This window comes from Necator americanus, chromosome X, assembly GCF_031761385.1.
Source record: "Necator americanus strain Aroian chromosome X, whole genome shotgun sequence".
Taxonomy (NCBI): Eukaryota; Metazoa; Nematoda; class Chromadorea; order Rhabditida; family Ancylostomatidae; genus Necator; species Necator americanus.
In genome coordinates, this window is record NC_087376.1 from 32385823 (window position 1) to 32405020 (window position 19198).

Genomic DNA, 19198 nt, shown 5'->3' on the forward strand with positions numbered 1-19198 from the left:
AAGCTATGTAGTGAACAGAATTCAATGGTATCTGACGAATTCTAGAAAAAAAATCGAAGAGTTTGAGAATCAGGAAAGAAAGGCAGGATAACCCTACAGCGATGTTTTTTTCGCTTTTCATCGCTGAAAACGAAATATTTAACATTTTCTTTCCGAAAGGATTTCAGGAGATTCTTTGAAAAGCTCGCAATGTAACGAAAACGGATCGCAATCCTCAAAAACTCTGGAATGATATCATGTGTTGTTGTGGTAATAAGATATCATGTCTTAAAGCTGCTTATTTCATGCTTGTATTTTTTTTTAATTTTCCGAGAAATATTTAGCGATGTTTTATACAGTTCCAGAAAAACGTTGTTTGAATCTAATTCTAATCTAACGAATTTAATTTTATTTTGACATCTTTCAAAACGAAACTTCTCAGAAATGTCACGGTTCTTCCACAAATTCTTCCGTGCAGTTATTCCAAGCCATAAATCCGCACATTTCTATCCCGTTAATGTGACGGAATAACCATTGAACGCGCCCTGATCCGTTTACGGTTGAAGTTCACGATGGAACACAGCGATAAGGATGCATTCTTGACGAGAAATTCCCTCATAAACAACATTTAGGAATTTTATGGTGAAGTTTTTTGGAGGAAATCCTCTAAAAAACAGAATTAAATGTGATGCTTTTCGACTATGCGATAAGCCTATACTCTCATAATCCATCATGAACCGTTTGGATATCGTAGAAAAACTGTGTCATACCGTTCGCGGATTATAAAGGAAACATTCAATCGCGTTTAATGAGATATACATTTAGAATACGTCAATTGTGTCAATACAAAACCGTTACGGGAATTATATGGGTTCAAAAAAGATGAAAAATCCAAGCATATCTTCCTAATGTCTTCATATAAAATAGAAAATTGCATTGGATTAATTCCAGTTCTGGTAGCATCCATAATTTGGACGATGATGGTCAGAAATACTTAATATCAAACATAATAATAATAAATTTGTATTCAAATAAAATTGAATATTACAGTTTTGAAGGTCAACATCATAATTATTTTATCTATATATCTTATTTATATTATCGGGTTTGCCCCGACAAATTCACCTCTTCGAAGAAAATTGGATACTCGAATATCCATAAGTTAAAGTGCTAACTACATGAATCGATCCTTCTAAGTGAAACGTTATGTGGTGGATTTATTCAAGGACGTCTTCCAGAATTAAGATGTAGAAGCTTTTTTTAGGAGAAAGAACAATCATGTCAAAGCCTAACTGGCTTCGTAACTATCGCAACAAAACATTATCGAGAAGCAACCGGAAATATATTTAAAAATATCGAATTTTTAGAAGAATTTGTTAGTCAACTTTCGATTTTTCCTCTTAGAAAAAATGAACTCAAGAAGTGTTGAAAATCTTAAAGGATTTTTTTTTTTATTTTAAGAGTAATAATTTTCGATTCTATATTTCCTTTCATCGAACTCTTCGCATCTTTTTTCCACGAAAACGAAGCATTCATGAGGCTTCCGCCAATTAAGAACTTGATAATAGCTGGATCGCATCTTCATCTGCTATGTTTTTTTGTGGATCTTCCGCAGCAATGATTTCGTTCACGGAATTCAAACTTTCGTTGTTTTTTTTTTTTTCGGGAAAAGCCTAATGACATCCTCACATCCTCGAAGAATCTTGTACTACACAGGAACATCGTTTTTTTTATCTGCTGGCTTGCACAGCTCATTACCGTTTCCTGCCAGCAGATAAAAAAACCATGTTCCTGTGTGGTTCAGGTACTTTTAGACAGGCAAAGCGAGATATGAAGAAAGGCGTTTCCGGATAAGATCCCATAATTTCTACTAAGATCAGTCACAACTAAAGTTTCACAATTTTGCGGAGGTCAACGCCTTTTTCGTCCTTGAAAATTCTCCAAACAAACCTGTTTTCCTATAGTTCTTATCATCTAAACAGTAATTGTTCTTAGAATGGTTCTGAGGACTTACCTGAATAGTAAACCCGAAATTTTTCGAATTGATTTTACAGAATCTCCGCTGCTACGATAGACAGTAAAAGTGACAAATGAGTAAAGTATCCGAATACGTACCGGTGTCTATTGTTAACGTACCCACTGCTATGGAAAAAAAACTTGTTTATAGTTTATTTCCGCAAGCAATTTTACTCTTCCAACAAAATGTGAATGTCTTCCGAAAATCGCGTATAAAAGATTGTAAAGTATTTAAAAAGTGGTCAACATAGGTGTGACTTTTATTAAAATGTGAAAAAATTATGCATATTCAGATCCAGACTATCCATAAAAATTTCCCGAACAACATGTTAGGTTCTGGGCTAGTTTGGAATATGTGTAGAAGAAACGTTAATTATGCGTGCTGTAGTCCGAAGTAGAGCCTTCGAGGATGTAGGACAAGTCCAGAACTAATAATAAATAATACTACGTGAGTTGTTTAGTGTTTACAGAAGCATCTAATCCTTTACGGCAAACATTAAGGGTTCATTTAGTACAATACGGACCTACAATTCCTCAGAACCTATGAAATAAAGAATAAATGAAATTTATGAGTCCAATCGCAACAACCACTGAACCAGTTAGTCACTAACCCTTAAATGCTAACGAGGAAGATTTTAAGGACAACCGTCAAGAAGTTATCCGTAAAATTAAGTATAGAAAAAACAATCCCATATTTGAGTGTACACGAAACTGCAAGAGAAAATAGGAAGTCAGAACAGCACAACAAACTGCCATCAAACAAACACCAGCAGTCCAGAAATGTCCAGAATGGACCGCAATGTGGTTCCCGCAATTATTGATTTCGCGCCGTTATTCGATCGGTGGTTATTTCGATCTACGCCTGAAAAACTGGAAAATGTTCTCAATCCGTTCCTCCACTCCACTCTATTCGTATCTGGATGTCGGTGATCCTAAAAAGTTCTGCTCGGCTGCATTTGAAGGTGAGTGACAAGTTTAATAATTATTGTGATTTCTCTTTCTTTCAACTTCTCGTGAATTTTCTTCGTAGATCAGTAAACGGATAAGAGAGGAGGGGGTATGAGTCTAGTCCCATTTCTTCTCTATCTTTGAACCTCTGTTATGTGATAGCGTTTCTGGATACTGTTTAACCAACATTTATAAGAGTCTATGTATCATCATAGGATTTTTTGAGTAATAGTCGAGCGTGGTTGATATTGCTTAGGTACTTCCAGAAATCTGCGATTAAAAAAAGATTTAAGCTCTGTTCCTCAATAATGTTGTCCTCATAGCTTTCCTTCTTAAATCGAACTTAACATTTCCAATGGTCCTAGATTTTACTCAATCGATGATGGAAAAAATAACTCTAGGCTATTACTTCGAAAAAAAAGTTGCAAATCCTGAATCCAGCAGTAATTAGCAGCTAGCTGATAGTTGATTGATATGAGGACATAAGAGAATCCATGAGTTATTTAGCATAATCTGACCTCACTGGACAGTGTGGCTGCCCACATTTTTTCTGACTCTTTCCATCCGGAATCAACCCATTCGCTATTCTTCTACTCCAGCCCAGAACTTCCTTTTCAGCTCCAACAATACGAATTCAGAGAAAACACCGTTGTATAACTGAGGATAGCTTCTAAAAATGTTTTTTTTTTTAGAGGTAATTCCAGAACCACACTGAAAAAGCTAGAATTTTCCAAGATTCAACCACTCTGATAACTCCAATGAAACTTGTTCCATAACAAATTAGAAATCCTTGATTCAGGATCCAGTTTAGTGCAGTTACGTGGAAAAATTTCAATGGACGTAACATTACCGCATTTAAAATATCATCGCTTTCAAATACCAGCATGAAACTATGGAAAAGTGGAGCCTCCCAGCTGGCAGCAACGCCCAGCTGGAGCTACAGCATACAAATTTTCTGCGTGAGACCGGCTGGAGCGCGAATTCACCCGAGCCATCGAATTCAATTCAAGTGATTATTTCAGTGTAAAGCTGCAAGTTTACAGCATATAACTTGGAGGATCTTCTGAAAGATTATCGCTGTCCTGAAAATATTATGGAGTTTTCCTTAAGCTTTTAAAGCAGAATTGTAATTTGCGAGTTCTTTGGGTGGGTATGTTCACACCAAGGTGCAGTCGATTTCTGGAAGGAAATCTTGGAAGAATTGGTGAATAGTTCGCTATATTTTCTTTTTTTAGTTCCAGTGCAGATACGCGTAGTTGCGAAGAAAGCTACATAGGTGAACTTAGCAGTAAATTTTTTGCTAAGTTCTCTTTTTCTGGAGGAACATTCCGAACTTCAACAATAATGCCAATTTTTTTATTTCCGTATAATGATCTTGATGTAATCCACTTCACTACCATGTTTCCACCTTAGCAGTAAACCGATTATGATGAGCTAATTCGGGAATGGGAGAATCTAAAATCCGGTATTATATCTTTTTGAAGCGATCCCAAGAGATCCAGACTTTACAAATATCCCACTCTAAGGATTATTTTCATTAAAACATATTGTTATTCCACGAGATTCCCGGGGATCTGGAAACATATGTAATCTTCAAAATACGAAACACTTTGAGAAAAAATGACTCTGAAAAATGCAATTCTTAGAAAAAATAGGGGTGTCCCAATTCCCGTCATTTAAAGGCATCACCCCACGAATCTGAGGTGGTACGGATTTCAGGTGGAGTATTCGTGTACAGGATATTAGATTATGGAGAGGAGGACGATTCCGTCCATTTCTTCCTAATTACGTATAAAAACGGCCCGGAAAATACGGCTTCGAACGTTCCGGCGCGCTATTTTCTACAAGAAGTTCAATTGTTTTACGTTTTCTAATTTATTGTAGAAAAAAATTACAATATTAATATAATATAATATAATATAATATAATATAATATAATATAATATAATATAATATAATAATAATATCAATATTAATATTAATATAAAATCTGACTTGGTACGGATTTTAAGTGGAGTATTTGCATACGGGATGGGACACTATGGAGAGGAGGGTGATTCCGTCCATTTCTTCCTAATTGCCGTAAAAAACGGCCCGGAAGATACGGCTTCAGGCGTTCTGGCGCACTATTTTCTACAGGGAGTTCGACTGGAGCGCGCCAGCATTGTGCACGCGCCGCATATTCCGGGCCGTTTTTGCGGTAATTAGCAAGAAATGGACGGAATCACCCACGTCTCCATAACCTACGATCCCGTGTCCAAATACTCCGCCTGAAATCCGTACCACCTCAGATTCGTAGGGTGATGCTATTAATAACAACTGCACCTGAATGACAGAACCACCCTGAAGAAAGAATAGAATTCTGGACATCTCTTTCCTGTGAATATGCTGTATTTCTATCCCATTTTCAAAAGTGAAGAGTATCATTTTGAAAAATAATCCCAACAAGTTCAAATTGAGACGAAATCCTAAAGATAGTCTCGTTCTCAGTCTTCTTTTTCTCTTCTCACTTCTTTTTTCTTTTTCTGGTTTTAAAAAAAGACTTCAGCGAACGGATTCTCTTTCATTACGCACATTAAGTCCTTCATTCCCGGAATGGAGAGGATCGATGTTGAACATCACGGAAGTGACGATGTTTTAGTATCTGTGGGGAAACATAGATAGCAATAGATTTGTGTGCGCGAGCTCTACTGATTGGATATAATAACAACTCTTCTAAAACCTTCTAGTGAAGCAGTTAAAAAAAATTACCAGCGGCAACGTATTGATAAGGCTGAATCCGAGATAATTGCTCCCCAAGGATATATGATTTTTGACGTGAATATAATTTTCGAAAAGTAAAATTATAGTTACATATTCGTAATCTACATACTATCGCGAACTAATTTGATATCTCTCACAGCTATAATTCCATGATTGTGAAGATTTTGAAAATTTTGAGAACAATCTTTGCTCTATGAACTTTTCCGACTTCTTCTATTTCTAGTATGCTAATATTCCTCAGCTGCGGTCAGTTTCGAGCCTGCAAAGATGAAATTTTTTTCATATAATTTTACAAACAGCTCATTTTTCTGTGATTTATATTTCTTCAAACGTGCGGATATGTTTTCAGGAGGGAAATATCTATCAAATGGAGTTGATTTCAAAAAATTCTGCATTATTCAAATTTTCACCTTAAACTCCTTTAGCCTCTATGGGAGACTGCTGTCATCTAGGTACGCCGACCTATCAGATTCCTCAGGTCTGTGTTATTGCATTGATTATTAAATTTGAAAAGAATGGAATAACTACAAGAAGGAATATTTTTTCTACAAGACGAAATTCTTCGAAATAGTCTGCTTTATTCTTAGAAATTCTTAAAAACCCTTGGAAACCCTCGAAATTGAAAAATTCTGATAAGAAAGGTGGTGCTCTGTCTTACTAAGCTACCGATCCTTGACTTAATTTTGAATCCACACTGTAAAATCACGTGAAAAGGTGAAACTTTGCAAGTTCAAAACCGACCGCAGCTGAGAAATATTATAGAAAAATCGAAACAGGACAAAGAGTGTTTTTTTTTCAGAATCTTCAAAGTCATGGAATTTTAGCTGTGAAAGATATCAGATTGTTCGCAATAGTATGCAGATGCGAATGTGTAACTATCATTTTACTTTTCAAAAAATATATTCACGTCAAAAATCATATATCCTTAGGGCGTTCAGCCTTGCTAATGCGTAGCCACAGGTTATTTTTTTTCAAAAACTGTTTCTTTGGTAGTTTTTAGGAGTTCTCATTATATCTAATCTGTAGAGCTCGCACTCACGAATCTAATGCTGTCCATACTGTACAACAGCGATCAAATTGAGGCGAGTTATGAAAAAAGACAAGAATCGTCTTCTGTCGAAGAATTAGCGACTCTACTGTAGAGTTCGAGGTGTAGATTATGAGTATGAGAGTGACCTCATTCAATTTCCTCCTAATCATTCGGAAAAATGGCGCAGCGACGGCTTTAGTTCCATCGAGGTACGTTAGAACGTCCAGCCTTGTGAACGCGCTGCGTTCACAAGCGAGCGGTCAAGAATCAATGACATCTCCTCAGCAGCCTTCATTCAAGTAAAAGCAACGAATAAGCTGCTGAAGGAATCGAAACGTCTGCAAAGGTGGCACACATTTTGGTTCCGTCAGCAGACGTATATTGTTCAAACGTATGTCGTAGGAACTAATACGGTTCCCAAGCCTTTTTTCTGAACGATTAGGGGGAATTGAGTGGGAGGCCACAACTTTGCTCGTAATCTACACTCCCAACTTTATATTTGCCCACTGAGCCTCTAACGTTGTCAATTTCGTGATGCCCTTGAGGGGGTGTTAGTGAGGATCACTATCCTCTGTTAACGAAAAATGTGAGGAATATTACAATCTAAAATTTTGGAGAACATAATTGTAGAACATGAATTGCTGTCAACCATATTCTCTGTATGTAGGGTATTTTGCTGCATGAATTCCTTTTTAATTATATCCTCATTTTTTTTCATTTGAAGGCAATATGAAGATGACAAAGTGCTAGGTTGTTCATCATTTTCATGGATTTTTCCTTCTAATGTGAATACTCATAACTTTTCTAAATAGAATTTCTGAACGTTCTTATCTGCTCTAGATTTATTCTATCACCAAAACAAACTACTTGAAATAAATTTCAACAAGTAAATAATATAGATGAACAAAACTTTTTTCTATTCTCTGAATTTTTGCTTTTAACGTAAGGTTATGACCTAATTATCCATAATTATGTACACTAATCCATATCTTCCCGATCGCCGATCGTGATCAATAGAAGTTCCCGTGTAAAAAAAGACTACTTCGATCTTAGTCGGGCGTTTTTGTAGATGTAAATATCAGTGGGAGCTCTTTTTTTCAAGCTCTTGATAGCGTTTTTCTGACATGAACCCTAAATTTCTTTTAAAATCTTTAGATTCTTGAATGAATATAGTTGGCGTAAAACGCGTTGTAACACGTTGACCTAACGCGTCCACGGTGTAGTTGAGTTCTCTGCAGTGTGCGGTAGACTCCCTGGGGTACATCATTCCCTGTTTGTTTTTATTTTTGTATTTAAATCTTCTTAAATTATATTTTTTCGTGTAGTGTTGTATTAATAGGATTACGTATTCTTAGAGAAATCATTTTTAAAATAGTTCCTCCTCAATCCTACTTCCAGGGCACCTATAAGATCACACATAGCTCACAATGATTTAATTTTTTTCACATTTTTTTTCATGTAATTTTACTCCAATGACATTCATCATAGTTGTTATATTAAGGAAACCTTTGTTGGCTAGTTCGATAGTTTCTTCCGATTCCAGAGTTTCTCCACAAATTGTTCAATTCTTAGGAGTTGAATTTCTGCCTAGTTTTTTTGTGTAACCACTGCATAGTTGAAATTCTTTTAGATTAGATTTTGGGATTTTACCAGTACCACAACTACAACAAACGTTAATCTCGCACAATTACACGGAAAATGTATCGAAAAACCCCACAACCTATATATTTTAAATGAATCCATACTATAAACTATCTCTTACGTAAAATTCATTCGTTCTAAGATAAAAAAAGATAACATCAAGAACAAAAAAGAATTGAGACTGAAAAAGTTTCTTTCATCTCAGAAATTTCTCCACTTCTTTTTAAAATTCCTCTTATCCTGGAACGTTACATTCTCGATTCTTAGTGCTGAAGGATTGCAAAATTCATTTGAAGTTTTGTTTACGGTGATTTTCAATATGAAAGCTAAGAAAGCTTACTGCTCTCAGTTCTCAGTTTAAATTAATTTTAACCTCGTATTCGAATTTTGGAGCCGGTGTAGCGCAATCGGAAAGAGGTTCCGCTGTATGCACGATCGATCTGAGGTTCGAATCCGCCCTAGCGCTCACCAAACCTTTCATCCTTCCGGGGTCGATAAATTGGTACTAGACTTCTCTGTGAGGATAAAAACACTGACTTGACACATAGGCTACCTCCGCAAGTCATTGTATAGGCCAGTTACACATTCGTGAACCACAAACGATTCTGAATTAAAGTGAACGTGGCGGTGGATCCCAGGCGGATTGACTAATGCCAGATGCTTTATCCTTTATCCTTTACTTAAGTTCTAATTTTGGCAATTCTTATTCTTTCACATAATTTCCTATGGGTAAAAATTTTCATTCATTGGGGCTTACGGTAGAGGTGACGTCGATTCTGCTCCATTTAAAAGCTGCGAGATAATGTTTCTGGAAAACCATATACATACCATATGTAACTCTTAGCATCATTAATGTTGAAGACAAAATAAAAGAATTAAGTGGAACCCTCTCTAACTTCGTAGTATAATCTTGTATTATTTTATGTATTCTATTATTCTATTCTGGTATTCTATTCTATTCCATTATTATTTAAATTTATTTGTTTATTTCAAGAGAAAATAAAAGAAATAAGTGAAATTCTCTCAAACTTCATAATATATCCTTGTATAATTCTACTCTATTATTTTATTCTGTTATTCTATTCTATTCTATCATTATTTTTATTGTTATTACCTTATTATTATTATTATTATTATTATTATTATTATTATTATTATTACTCTATTCTTATAATATATTTTTTATTTTCTTGAACTTCGCTCAATGCTCCATCATTTAATAGATGTGAGAAAGTGGCATTTTGTCGTTTTTCGTATTAGCCATCCGTGTGACGCGACAAAATCCGTTTTGTAAATAAATCGAGACCTCAATTGGTTAGCTGTTTTGCGTAGAGTCGCCCGTGTTTGGACAACAACGAAAACGGTTCGTCGACACTCGATTTTTTTTCATCATGCATAGATATTGTTGTATCCATTTACATGACTAGAAAATGTCAAAAAAAAAACTCACTGTTTGTCTGTGTGAATGACAACAACCCGCCAAATCCACGCTTTTTTCTTCGGATTTATTGCGTTGATCTTTCCAAAAAGTGTGGTTTTCTTTTTTCAAATGTTCAGCAACTTTACGAAGCCTATTTCACTCTTTAAATTTTGCTTGAAAATTTCCCTCTTCACAGAACATCCAAACACTTTGGCAGTTTATTCGATTTTATTTTCTTTCATATATGACGCTTACTAGTTATTGAACATAAGTTAGTCGCAGTTACTGGAAAAAAATCACAAAAATCCAATTTTTTCATCATTTTACGTTTTTTTTTTGGAAAGATTCAAATTTTGATCAATGTATCTTATTAGTGCGGTCAAGCTGCTATGTTAAATCCAAAGATGTTAGAGATTTTCCTCCTTCTTCTAACCGGCCCACCTCAGACCATTGGGGCGGCTTTTTTTATCTGAAAAATTAAAATTTACTAAGTTATTTGTTGAGTAAAACAGTTTCAAATGAAATTTGCACTCCTCGTATTCGCACGGTCGTACAGTAACTCATAAACCTAGAATCATAATAATCCATAGTTTCACAGCGTCAGCACTTTTTCTTCTGGCTCCTTTTTTCGCGATTTTCTCGGATTGAAAGATAATCGGATTCTGTTCCCGAGTTTTGTTTGATTTTCTCGTAGGTTTTGCTTTCTTTGATCACAAATATATTGCTCTAATGGAAACTGAGACTGGAATAAAATTTAAATTACGGCTAACACCATTTTCCAGTTCGTTTCACCACTAAATCCAAACCGTATAGCGATTCTGATATCAATGTTTGTTTATTCAGCTTTTGTATGCCTGACCTTTTTTGTCAGCACGTTTTTCCATGGATGTACGAGCTCTCAACGCGGATCGTGCTCTAGCATTAGCTAATATTTATCTAACTGTCCACTATTTTAGTGTTTCATGACGTTCATTTCATCATCCATAAAATGATAAACAAAGTCTCTTTGAATATTTTATCCGATTAGTGTTACAAGGATTTTTCGTTGATTAGCTAATGGAGGTGTGGATATAGTCGTCCTTAATCTGATAAGCTATGATTCATCGTTGTTATTTCGCGTTAGGACCGTAAGGAATTTTTTTTTCTTTGACAGGGGCATTGAGGAGCAGTTAGCAGCTCTTTGTTTGTTTATTCTGTTACTTTTGCTTACTTTTGTTTCCAAATAATAATTTTAATTTTAATAGTAATTCTTTTTTTAATTTTAGTTATGATTTCGGCAATCTCACCGTTGAATCGTAGGATAGAATTGAATATCTGATTACCACAAAAATTGCATCTATCAGTGAAATTCTGCTTCTTCCATGAATAACTGTATCATAGTACTATCAGAAACATTCCTATGCTTAGAATTTCCTTAGAATTGAATTCTGCCTAGTTCAGGATTTTTCAAATCCTTCTGTTCGTTGAGGTCAATCGTTAAATGGGTGAAAAATAAAAGTAATTCATTGGAAAACTATGTGATAATAATCGGAACAGTAAAGGCGATAGAAAAGAAAAGGAAAGAACGCAATAATCCTATCCTTATACCAATGGATATTGTACTTACTCCATTGTTACATGGATTTTGGTGTGTTTCATTAGAGAGAACCTATGATATGATCCAAAGGAAACGTCTGAATTGAAATTGAATTATTTCGTACTACTCCATCTCCGTACTACATTCATCCAGCTCGTAATCCTATCGAATCACGTAACTACAATTTTTTTAAAGAAATTTTAGTTGTATTTTTTTCTCCTTTAATCACTCCACTGATCTTTTCTATAACTGTTTACTATATAAAGCGATAAAGTGCCTGGTGTCAAAAAATCCGCTTGGGATAAACCAATGCGTTCACGTCGATTCGGGATCGTTTGAAGTTTTCGAGCGCATGTCAACCATGTACAATGACCTGCGGGGATTAGACGTCGCATCACGTTGTTCTGGTCTTCCTGTATAAGTGTGATTCCAATTTAATGAATCTGGAAGCATGAAAGTCCTGTCTCATTCGGGGCGGTTTTGAACCATCTATGATGTGGTCGTAGCAGACCCCTTTCCAACTGGGCTACACTGGCCCCATTCACAATACAGTGAAAAGTAATAGGTAAACATACAAAGTAATTAAACAAATGAATATAAACGCTTCTTCGGTGCGCTGTTGCAGAGCGGAAACAAGAAGGAAAAGGAAATTTCCAGCTTTATTGACATTTTTTTTCATAAATTTTTCATTCATTCTAACTTTTCTTCTTATAAAAATGTCATCACTTGCAGAACGATGATGGAAACTAATGAAAATTTGCAAAGGCTCACATAAAAGGATGTTGAACGTTGCAGAATAATCCGAAGCGACATTATTCCACGAAAATAAGGCGAAAAATATTTACAATCGAACTATTGCTAATTATTAGCTATTAGTAGCCAGTACTTATTCACAATTACTGTTGTTATTAACTTACTATGTAGTTATTACTGCTTTTGAAAATTTCTTGGAACATACTCATATAATACAATATGTGATATAGTCTTTCATCCTCCTTCATTCAATTTTCTCAATAATTATTCGAAGTACGTACGTTTTTTTTTTTGCATCTACATATCTTTACACATAAGACAATATTCGAGAATTGTGAATATTTGAAAATTTTAGAAATATTTTCTTGGTCCCACGATACGGACTAAGATAGAGTAGAAGAAAATAGAGTAGATTAGTTTTTAGAGGTAATCTCATAAATCCTGATATGTCAACGTATCCGGTGCACGTCTACGACATATGTTCAAAATTACCGGGCTAGCGATGTGATGTTGTCCAAGCAGTAAACATGTTTGCTCGGGAAGGCAAGAGCTTGAGATGTAGCGGGCATCAGCTACGATAGAGAGCCGAGATGCAGTCATTTTTCGTTTTTTTTCGATGATTTTCAAGGAGGCTGGATGGGACGTTCAGTTGTTTATCTTAATTATATTATAGAGAAAAATTCTTTCAAAATATTATTCTCCTTCAATATTATGCAATATGAGAAATAATGCCGTATAAAAAATAATTAATAATAATATAATATGCAATAAATTTGAAATTCTTTTTTTTTACCACGTATACAAATCACTTCATAACCGAAACTTTCTCTTTTTTGTCATTGTAAGCTACTTACTCGTTTTCTTTTTTTAAATTGTGTTCAAATATAGTATAGTTTGAAAGAATTCACTTTAATTTCCCTTCTTTTTGATTTCTTTTTCATATTTTCAATTTCATTTTCGTAATTTTTTTTCTCTTTGAATTCACAAGTCAGTTTCTTTTGAACATTTCACGATGAGAAATGTGTATCAAAGTGAATTTGAAAGAGCTAATTGACGTGGATTTTTCTTCTTCAAAAATTCACTTGAACATCATTATTGAGAGCTTATCTCGCGTTGAACATTCGATGAGTGAGTGAATGTTTGGCTGTGGGGTCGTATCTCGTTAGACAAACGTCGGGATCCGTTTGACCACTTCGCAACAGTCGAGACAGCTGCATAACCGTGGGTGGAGGGTGGAGGAGGGGAACGTTCGTGAGTGAAATGTCAACGACGTCGTCGCCGCCGCCGTCGTCGTCGTCGTCGTTGACATCGAAGTACGTGCACACTGATATCGCCCACCGTTATTCCCCTCACATCACTCCCCAGATATTCATAGCTGATATCCATCGTTTCTTAATAATTTTCCCAGAAAATTTCCCTTCGGATTGAATAGCTCTAATTAGAGCTGTCTGCTATCAATCTTTCCTTCTGTACCCATTAGCTATGTTTTTTTCTTCAAATCTCATGTGAGAAACGTTGATTTTTCTACTAATTCCTGAAAATATCACATGAATACTTTTAAATTGAAATGAAAGCGAGCTGTCTACATACGTAATTGAGTGACGACTTGTATCGTATCGCGGATTTGGGGAGGAGCCGTACGTATGTACGACGTTATAAGACATTAACCATTTATTTTCTCAGTTCTGCTTCATGGATATTTACTGACATGCGAAATTTTTCACTAATGAATTTTTCGACATAAATATTTTATTTCCTCGATAGCATACTTATCACGTAAAATATTTATTTGTAACCTTTCGTATGAAAATTTCCACTTTAGCTTCTGGCTTATTCTGCAACTTCATTATTTTCTGAAAAAAAAACTTTGCATATTTCCTTTAATCATCACTATTCTGCAAGTAGTGATAATTTTATTTCTGTTAAAAAAAGTTAGGATAAATGAAGGAAATTATTCAATAACGAAAAAAAGTTGTATATAGAATAGATAGATAGATGGATAGAAAATGCTACATTTTTTAACCAAAGCTAAGCATATTTAATGGACTAATTTTGCTAGATACTAAAAAGATAATGCGAGTAATTTTATTTTTTGATCATACCGTATGGGTTCACATTCTTTTTCTTTTTGTACTGAATCTCACTGAGTTTAGATCTCAGTAAGTTTTGATCTGAGGTTATTTCTTTCTCCTTCCGCTTAACCTCAACCTTAATTTGAGCTCGGCCTTTCTAGCAGAATAATAATCTTAATGATTTCTGCCGTCAGTTGACAAACTGGATCTTCCAGTATCCTGTCGGCGTCGCTTCTGAATCCTTAAAATCTACTAACAAAAGGGCTGATTTATCTAAGGGATACTTAAATTCTCGTTTAAAACTACTCTGAAGCTTTCTGTGTCTCTATTTCCCGTTTTTTCGTTTTTTTTTCTCTTTGTTCCGTTGCAGGCTATAAACCTTTTTTACTCTTCTGCACTGGCTTATCTTAATAGTTTTTGATCACATTTTATATTCCAAGATCACCTCATCCTGCAAATCATCATAAGAATATCATCGTATAAACATCGGAAAGAGATATAGTCCTGTAAATGTGATTGTCAGTGTCTTTTTTTGTTTCATAATCGTTTTTTATCTCCCTTTCTCTTTCTCTTTCTTTTTTCTCTCGCTATTTTCTGTATCGCCATCATTTCGTTAACTTTCAGGGAAATATGTCGAGATGGGAGAGCCTCCCAGTCAGCGAACAACAGCAGAGATATCTGGCATCCACTACAACAACAACGTAAGTGGAATTTTTTTACAAATTCTTCAACACAAGTAAATTAAAAGTCTCCGTAGATACAAATTAAAAAAAAGGAAAAATGTCTAAGCTACGCATCTGCTGAAACAGCAGCAATACAAAATAGTAAAAACTAGAAGTAGTTTTTCCATATACGAGGATTTTTTTCTTCTAACGAAAATATGCTTATGTAATACTTCCATGGCTCCTTCGAATAGCTGTAAACAACAACATGCTTCCGTGCATGGACGCTTATCAAACAAGATATCCATAAACTCAGTGTGTTTTACTTCCGGGACCCATACTATACATATATGGGTGGAGGACTGCTCTAGGAAATCAGCGGTTTATGAGAATATGAAGATTTAATCAAAACATCTTTCTGGGACTCGTCTAGAAAATCCAGAAGTAAGACTTAAAGAAATCTGAGCTTGTTATATGGCTGAAAAATTAAGGACGATAGGGATTTTTGTAGTTCTTTTTGAAACGTTTTAAATTTTGGCAACCTAACAATTATCATTTTTTCAGAACACTTGACTCAATGGAGAGTACCACAAGAAGAGCGCTTGGTGGATTGATTCGACAAGAAATGTCTGGTACGAGACTTAAACTATTTTTCAGAGTAATCATCAAAATTACATGAATTTGTGAAAAAAGGACCTAAAAACCTCTAATAATTTTAACAAATTTTCTGTAGAAAACGAATTATTGCAAGGAATTTTTTTTCGATAAATCACATTATCCACATATCAAACGATATAGCAAGTAAGTTATGAGAAATCCAAATAGACTTAATTGGGAGGCTGAAGTCCACATCATCAAAAATTACTAGTAATAAACTGCTGGCTGTCTCAAGAATAACACTAATTATTTATAATAAGATACGATTATTTCCTAGCATAGGGAATAATTTCAGCATAGCTTTTCTAACTGCAAAAAAAAAATAAGAATAGCTTGGAAATCTTTGTGGAAATATTTGAACGAAACAAAAGATTGAAAATATTGATATGAAGAAAAACCAGATCCTAAATTAGTCTCCAAATTTTACAGATAATATTATGCATGTCGGATCGATAGGTGGAGAGAATTGGGCCACCAACAACGTTTTTGAAATTATGTCGATAGATCAAAGAAATGAAACATGAACATATTTCAGATCACATCTCCTTTCTTTGAAATTTTTCCAACTTGTTTCTTTCTTCTCTAATTATAATTCCGAGAGGCGAACACTAGAGTTTTTCCTTTTCCTTGAACATTACAGGATCTACATAATAAATAATCGCCAACTGATTTTACGAGCTACCGTTGAACAAAGAAATAAGAATAACAAATAATAAGAAACCCATTAAGAACAATTTTTCCAATGAAAAAATAGGGAAATCATTTTAAAAAATAACTGTTGAAAAATGTGCGGCTTGACGGTGATCTCCATGTCCAGAGGAAAAAAAAATCACGGATCACCATTGAGCCGCGCTGTCATCGATGGATTAACGCTACCATTCTCAACTACAGTTGTTTATTCCTGCAAAAGTGGCTTTTCGTACTCATCCTGAATTTCTGAAATCAATTTTTAATTTGGTTTTTTTCTTCCATAACAAGGCTCTCTCAGTTTCCACGTAGGTACACTCCATTTCCCAAGAAATAACAAAGTTTGACACGTGCTGCGCAAATCACCGACGAAGTAAGCACGTTTTTTTTTTCGCAAATAAGAAGTAGAAAAGTGATTATATCCGAAAAAGATTACATGGATTGTTTTTTCTATTACCGTGCCTACAAGGTTTTTGGATGGAGCCTTTATTAGCCTGATGTTTCAGCTTTTTCACGGTCTTCTGGCACATAAATAGAGGTTGATTAGAACTGTTTGCCATGATTCCACGACGCGAAAACATTTGAACTAGATTAGACCGTTTTCATCCTGTATACTGCTCCTATATGCTGGATTAAGAAAACACTGACCCCGTAAGACTCCTTCATTATCGATGATAACATATTTGATCTCTGTAAAGGACCATCAAGTCGATAACAACAAGGTTTATATCTATTTGTAAGAATTCATATAGTGGTAAAATAAAAAAAAACAAAATAAAGCTTCTTTATGTGAAAAAAAGAAATTAGTTTGAGGAAACGTCAGTTTTATCCCCTTTTACATTCTATGGATTGTGCACTTGTGGATGCTTCGGATATTCTTGTCCGCTAGTACTAGTAATTAATAATTATAATAGAAATATTCAACCATTGTTGCTATGACTTTTTTTTTATTAAATCCCCTTTATCTTTTGTTTCCTCTATGGACAATAGGCAAATAAAAATGCTTTTCATTTAAAGCTCAGCAGGAGTTCATGACGTCACGAACGTTGAGTGGTGCCTGAATTTAAAAAAAAAAAACGTAATACGTCATTATATGAGTTCCAAGATGACTAAACATGCATCCAATGATAAATTGTAACTTCTTCATTGAAAATCAATACAATACTAGTGAGAATTGATTTTAAAAAAACTCCCGCTTCTGAAAAAATCAGTTTTTAATTGATTGGATGAGAGCTTTGCTTCAAATAGCCTTAAGTCTCATTGGTCAATGGCCAAAGAAAGATCCACCTTCTTCTGCTTATTTTTTGAATCCATTAACTTCGAGGATGTGATCACATCTGTGGTGGCCATTTGTGATCCAAGCAGAGCGAATCGATACTAATGTGCCTTTGAACACCACTTATCACTGGAGATAAATTCAGTTTTTTTTTTTAATCCATTTCTTTGCTTGGATTACTTTTACTCTTTTGTTTGCTTTTCTAGGATACTGAAATGAAACAAAATTGAGGACCTTTGAGATATATACTGGGGAAGCTAAACGTTGAATAATTGATTTACCAGAGAAAATGTGGATTTCAGTTCTTTCATTTATCTTTTTTTTTTTCCTTTTTTTATTTGCTCTCTCAAAACACAGGTATGAAACAAAATAAAGAACCTTATTAGGGGTTTACTAGTGAAAATATGGATAAATATGAAATCACAAATAATTGTGACAATTATGTGGCGCTAATAGTAATATCCAGGAATTTTTTTTTACAGAGACTGGACAGAAGATATGCTATTATCGAAGCGGCAGTTCAAATGATTTTCCAATTCCATATTTATGCGAAATGGGATGTTGCAATCATGGATGTTGTACAGTTGCTGATCTTGCTGCGTAAGTTATTCCATTTTCCTCTTACGATTGATTAAACCTGGGATTGATTTTTGAATTTCAGGAAAAGCAATTCGTTTGGATGGGCGATAGCTCTTCTATCAATCGTAATAATCACAATTTTTCTTGCTTTAATAGCTATATTTGCTGTCTATATAATGAATCGACGAAAAGATCAAATGTTGAAAAGACAATTTGTTTACGGTGGTGAAAGTTCGGCTGCAAGTCAGGTGAGCTTACAATTGATCGCTAGAGAAGTTTTTTTTCCAATTTTTTGAAAAAAAAATGCACTATGTAATTCTTAGATGAAATAGAATTTTTCTTAGATTTTTCTAATAAGGATCATTTTTAATTTTGAGTTATACGCCTTTTTTTCTAGATCAGCGGACCTACTACCTACTATCCTCGTGACGGTTTCAGCAATACTCAAAGCCTCAAACATTTCTGATCGTTATTACTGATATGGTGTTAATTGTCTCAACGAACTCGTGTTTCTGCTACTTAATTTATTATTACTTATAATAAATGACGAAATACAGTGTACATGTTGGTATTTTAAAAGACGGAATTATCAAAATGCCAACAAAAGACTATTAAAAAAATAATAGTCTAAAAATTGGTGTCCTGTTTTTGTTTAGAGTGTGTTCCCGGATTTCCAATTCACTCCAGATCCAGATAGAGAGTTCTGGAGAAACTGAGAGAAAGAAACACTTTCCGTTCTTTATTTCTTACCCAAACTTTACACAGAAACTGGATAAGAGAAATATGAACTCCAGGAGAAGGTTAAAACTTCATCCGAGATCTCCAAACTTTTCTCTGGAAGAATGAAAAAGGTTTGATGTTTCTTTTGGGATTATATTTAAGGTAGAAGAAAACAAGTTCGGAGAGATATTTTAAAAAATGTTATTTCTCCAAAGTTAAGAGTTATTGAAATAGATCAAAGCCCGATGTGGGTGGCCCTGAGTTCTGATCTACCGTCTTGAAATCGATTATATCTTATCATCGACCCGACATCGGCCTCGTTTTCACGGCGATGTTCACGTGTGTATGATTTTTTTTTCGCTACAGCTTATTTTTGTTTGTATTTTTCGATTTTTCTGTTATTTTTCCTTCCAGTGCTT

The 19198-nt window shown here is 34.7% G+C and overlaps 1 protein-coding gene across 2 annotated transcripts; it reads left to right on the forward strand.

Annotated features, from left to right (window-relative positions):
• Positions 1-2915: 2915 nt before the first annotated feature.
• RB195_026128 (uncharacterized protein) lies at positions 2916-18525 on the forward strand (the record flags this gene model as incomplete). Of its 2 annotated transcripts, XM_064214542.1 has the most annotated exons (7): positions 2916-2957; positions 14823-14899; positions 15425-15492; positions 16536-16577; positions 17963-18080; positions 18142-18307; positions 18457-18525. In XM_064214542.1, the coding sequence occupies 7 exons, from the start codon at positions 2916-2918 to the stop codon at positions 18523-18525; spliced, it is 582 nt and encodes a 193-aa protein (XP_064070422.1). The 2 variants fall into 2 exon arrangements, with proteins under 2 accessions (XP_064070422.1, XP_064070423.1); XM_064214541.1 differs by lacking the exon at positions 16536-16577.
• Between the last annotated feature and the right edge of the window lie 673 nt (positions 18526-19198).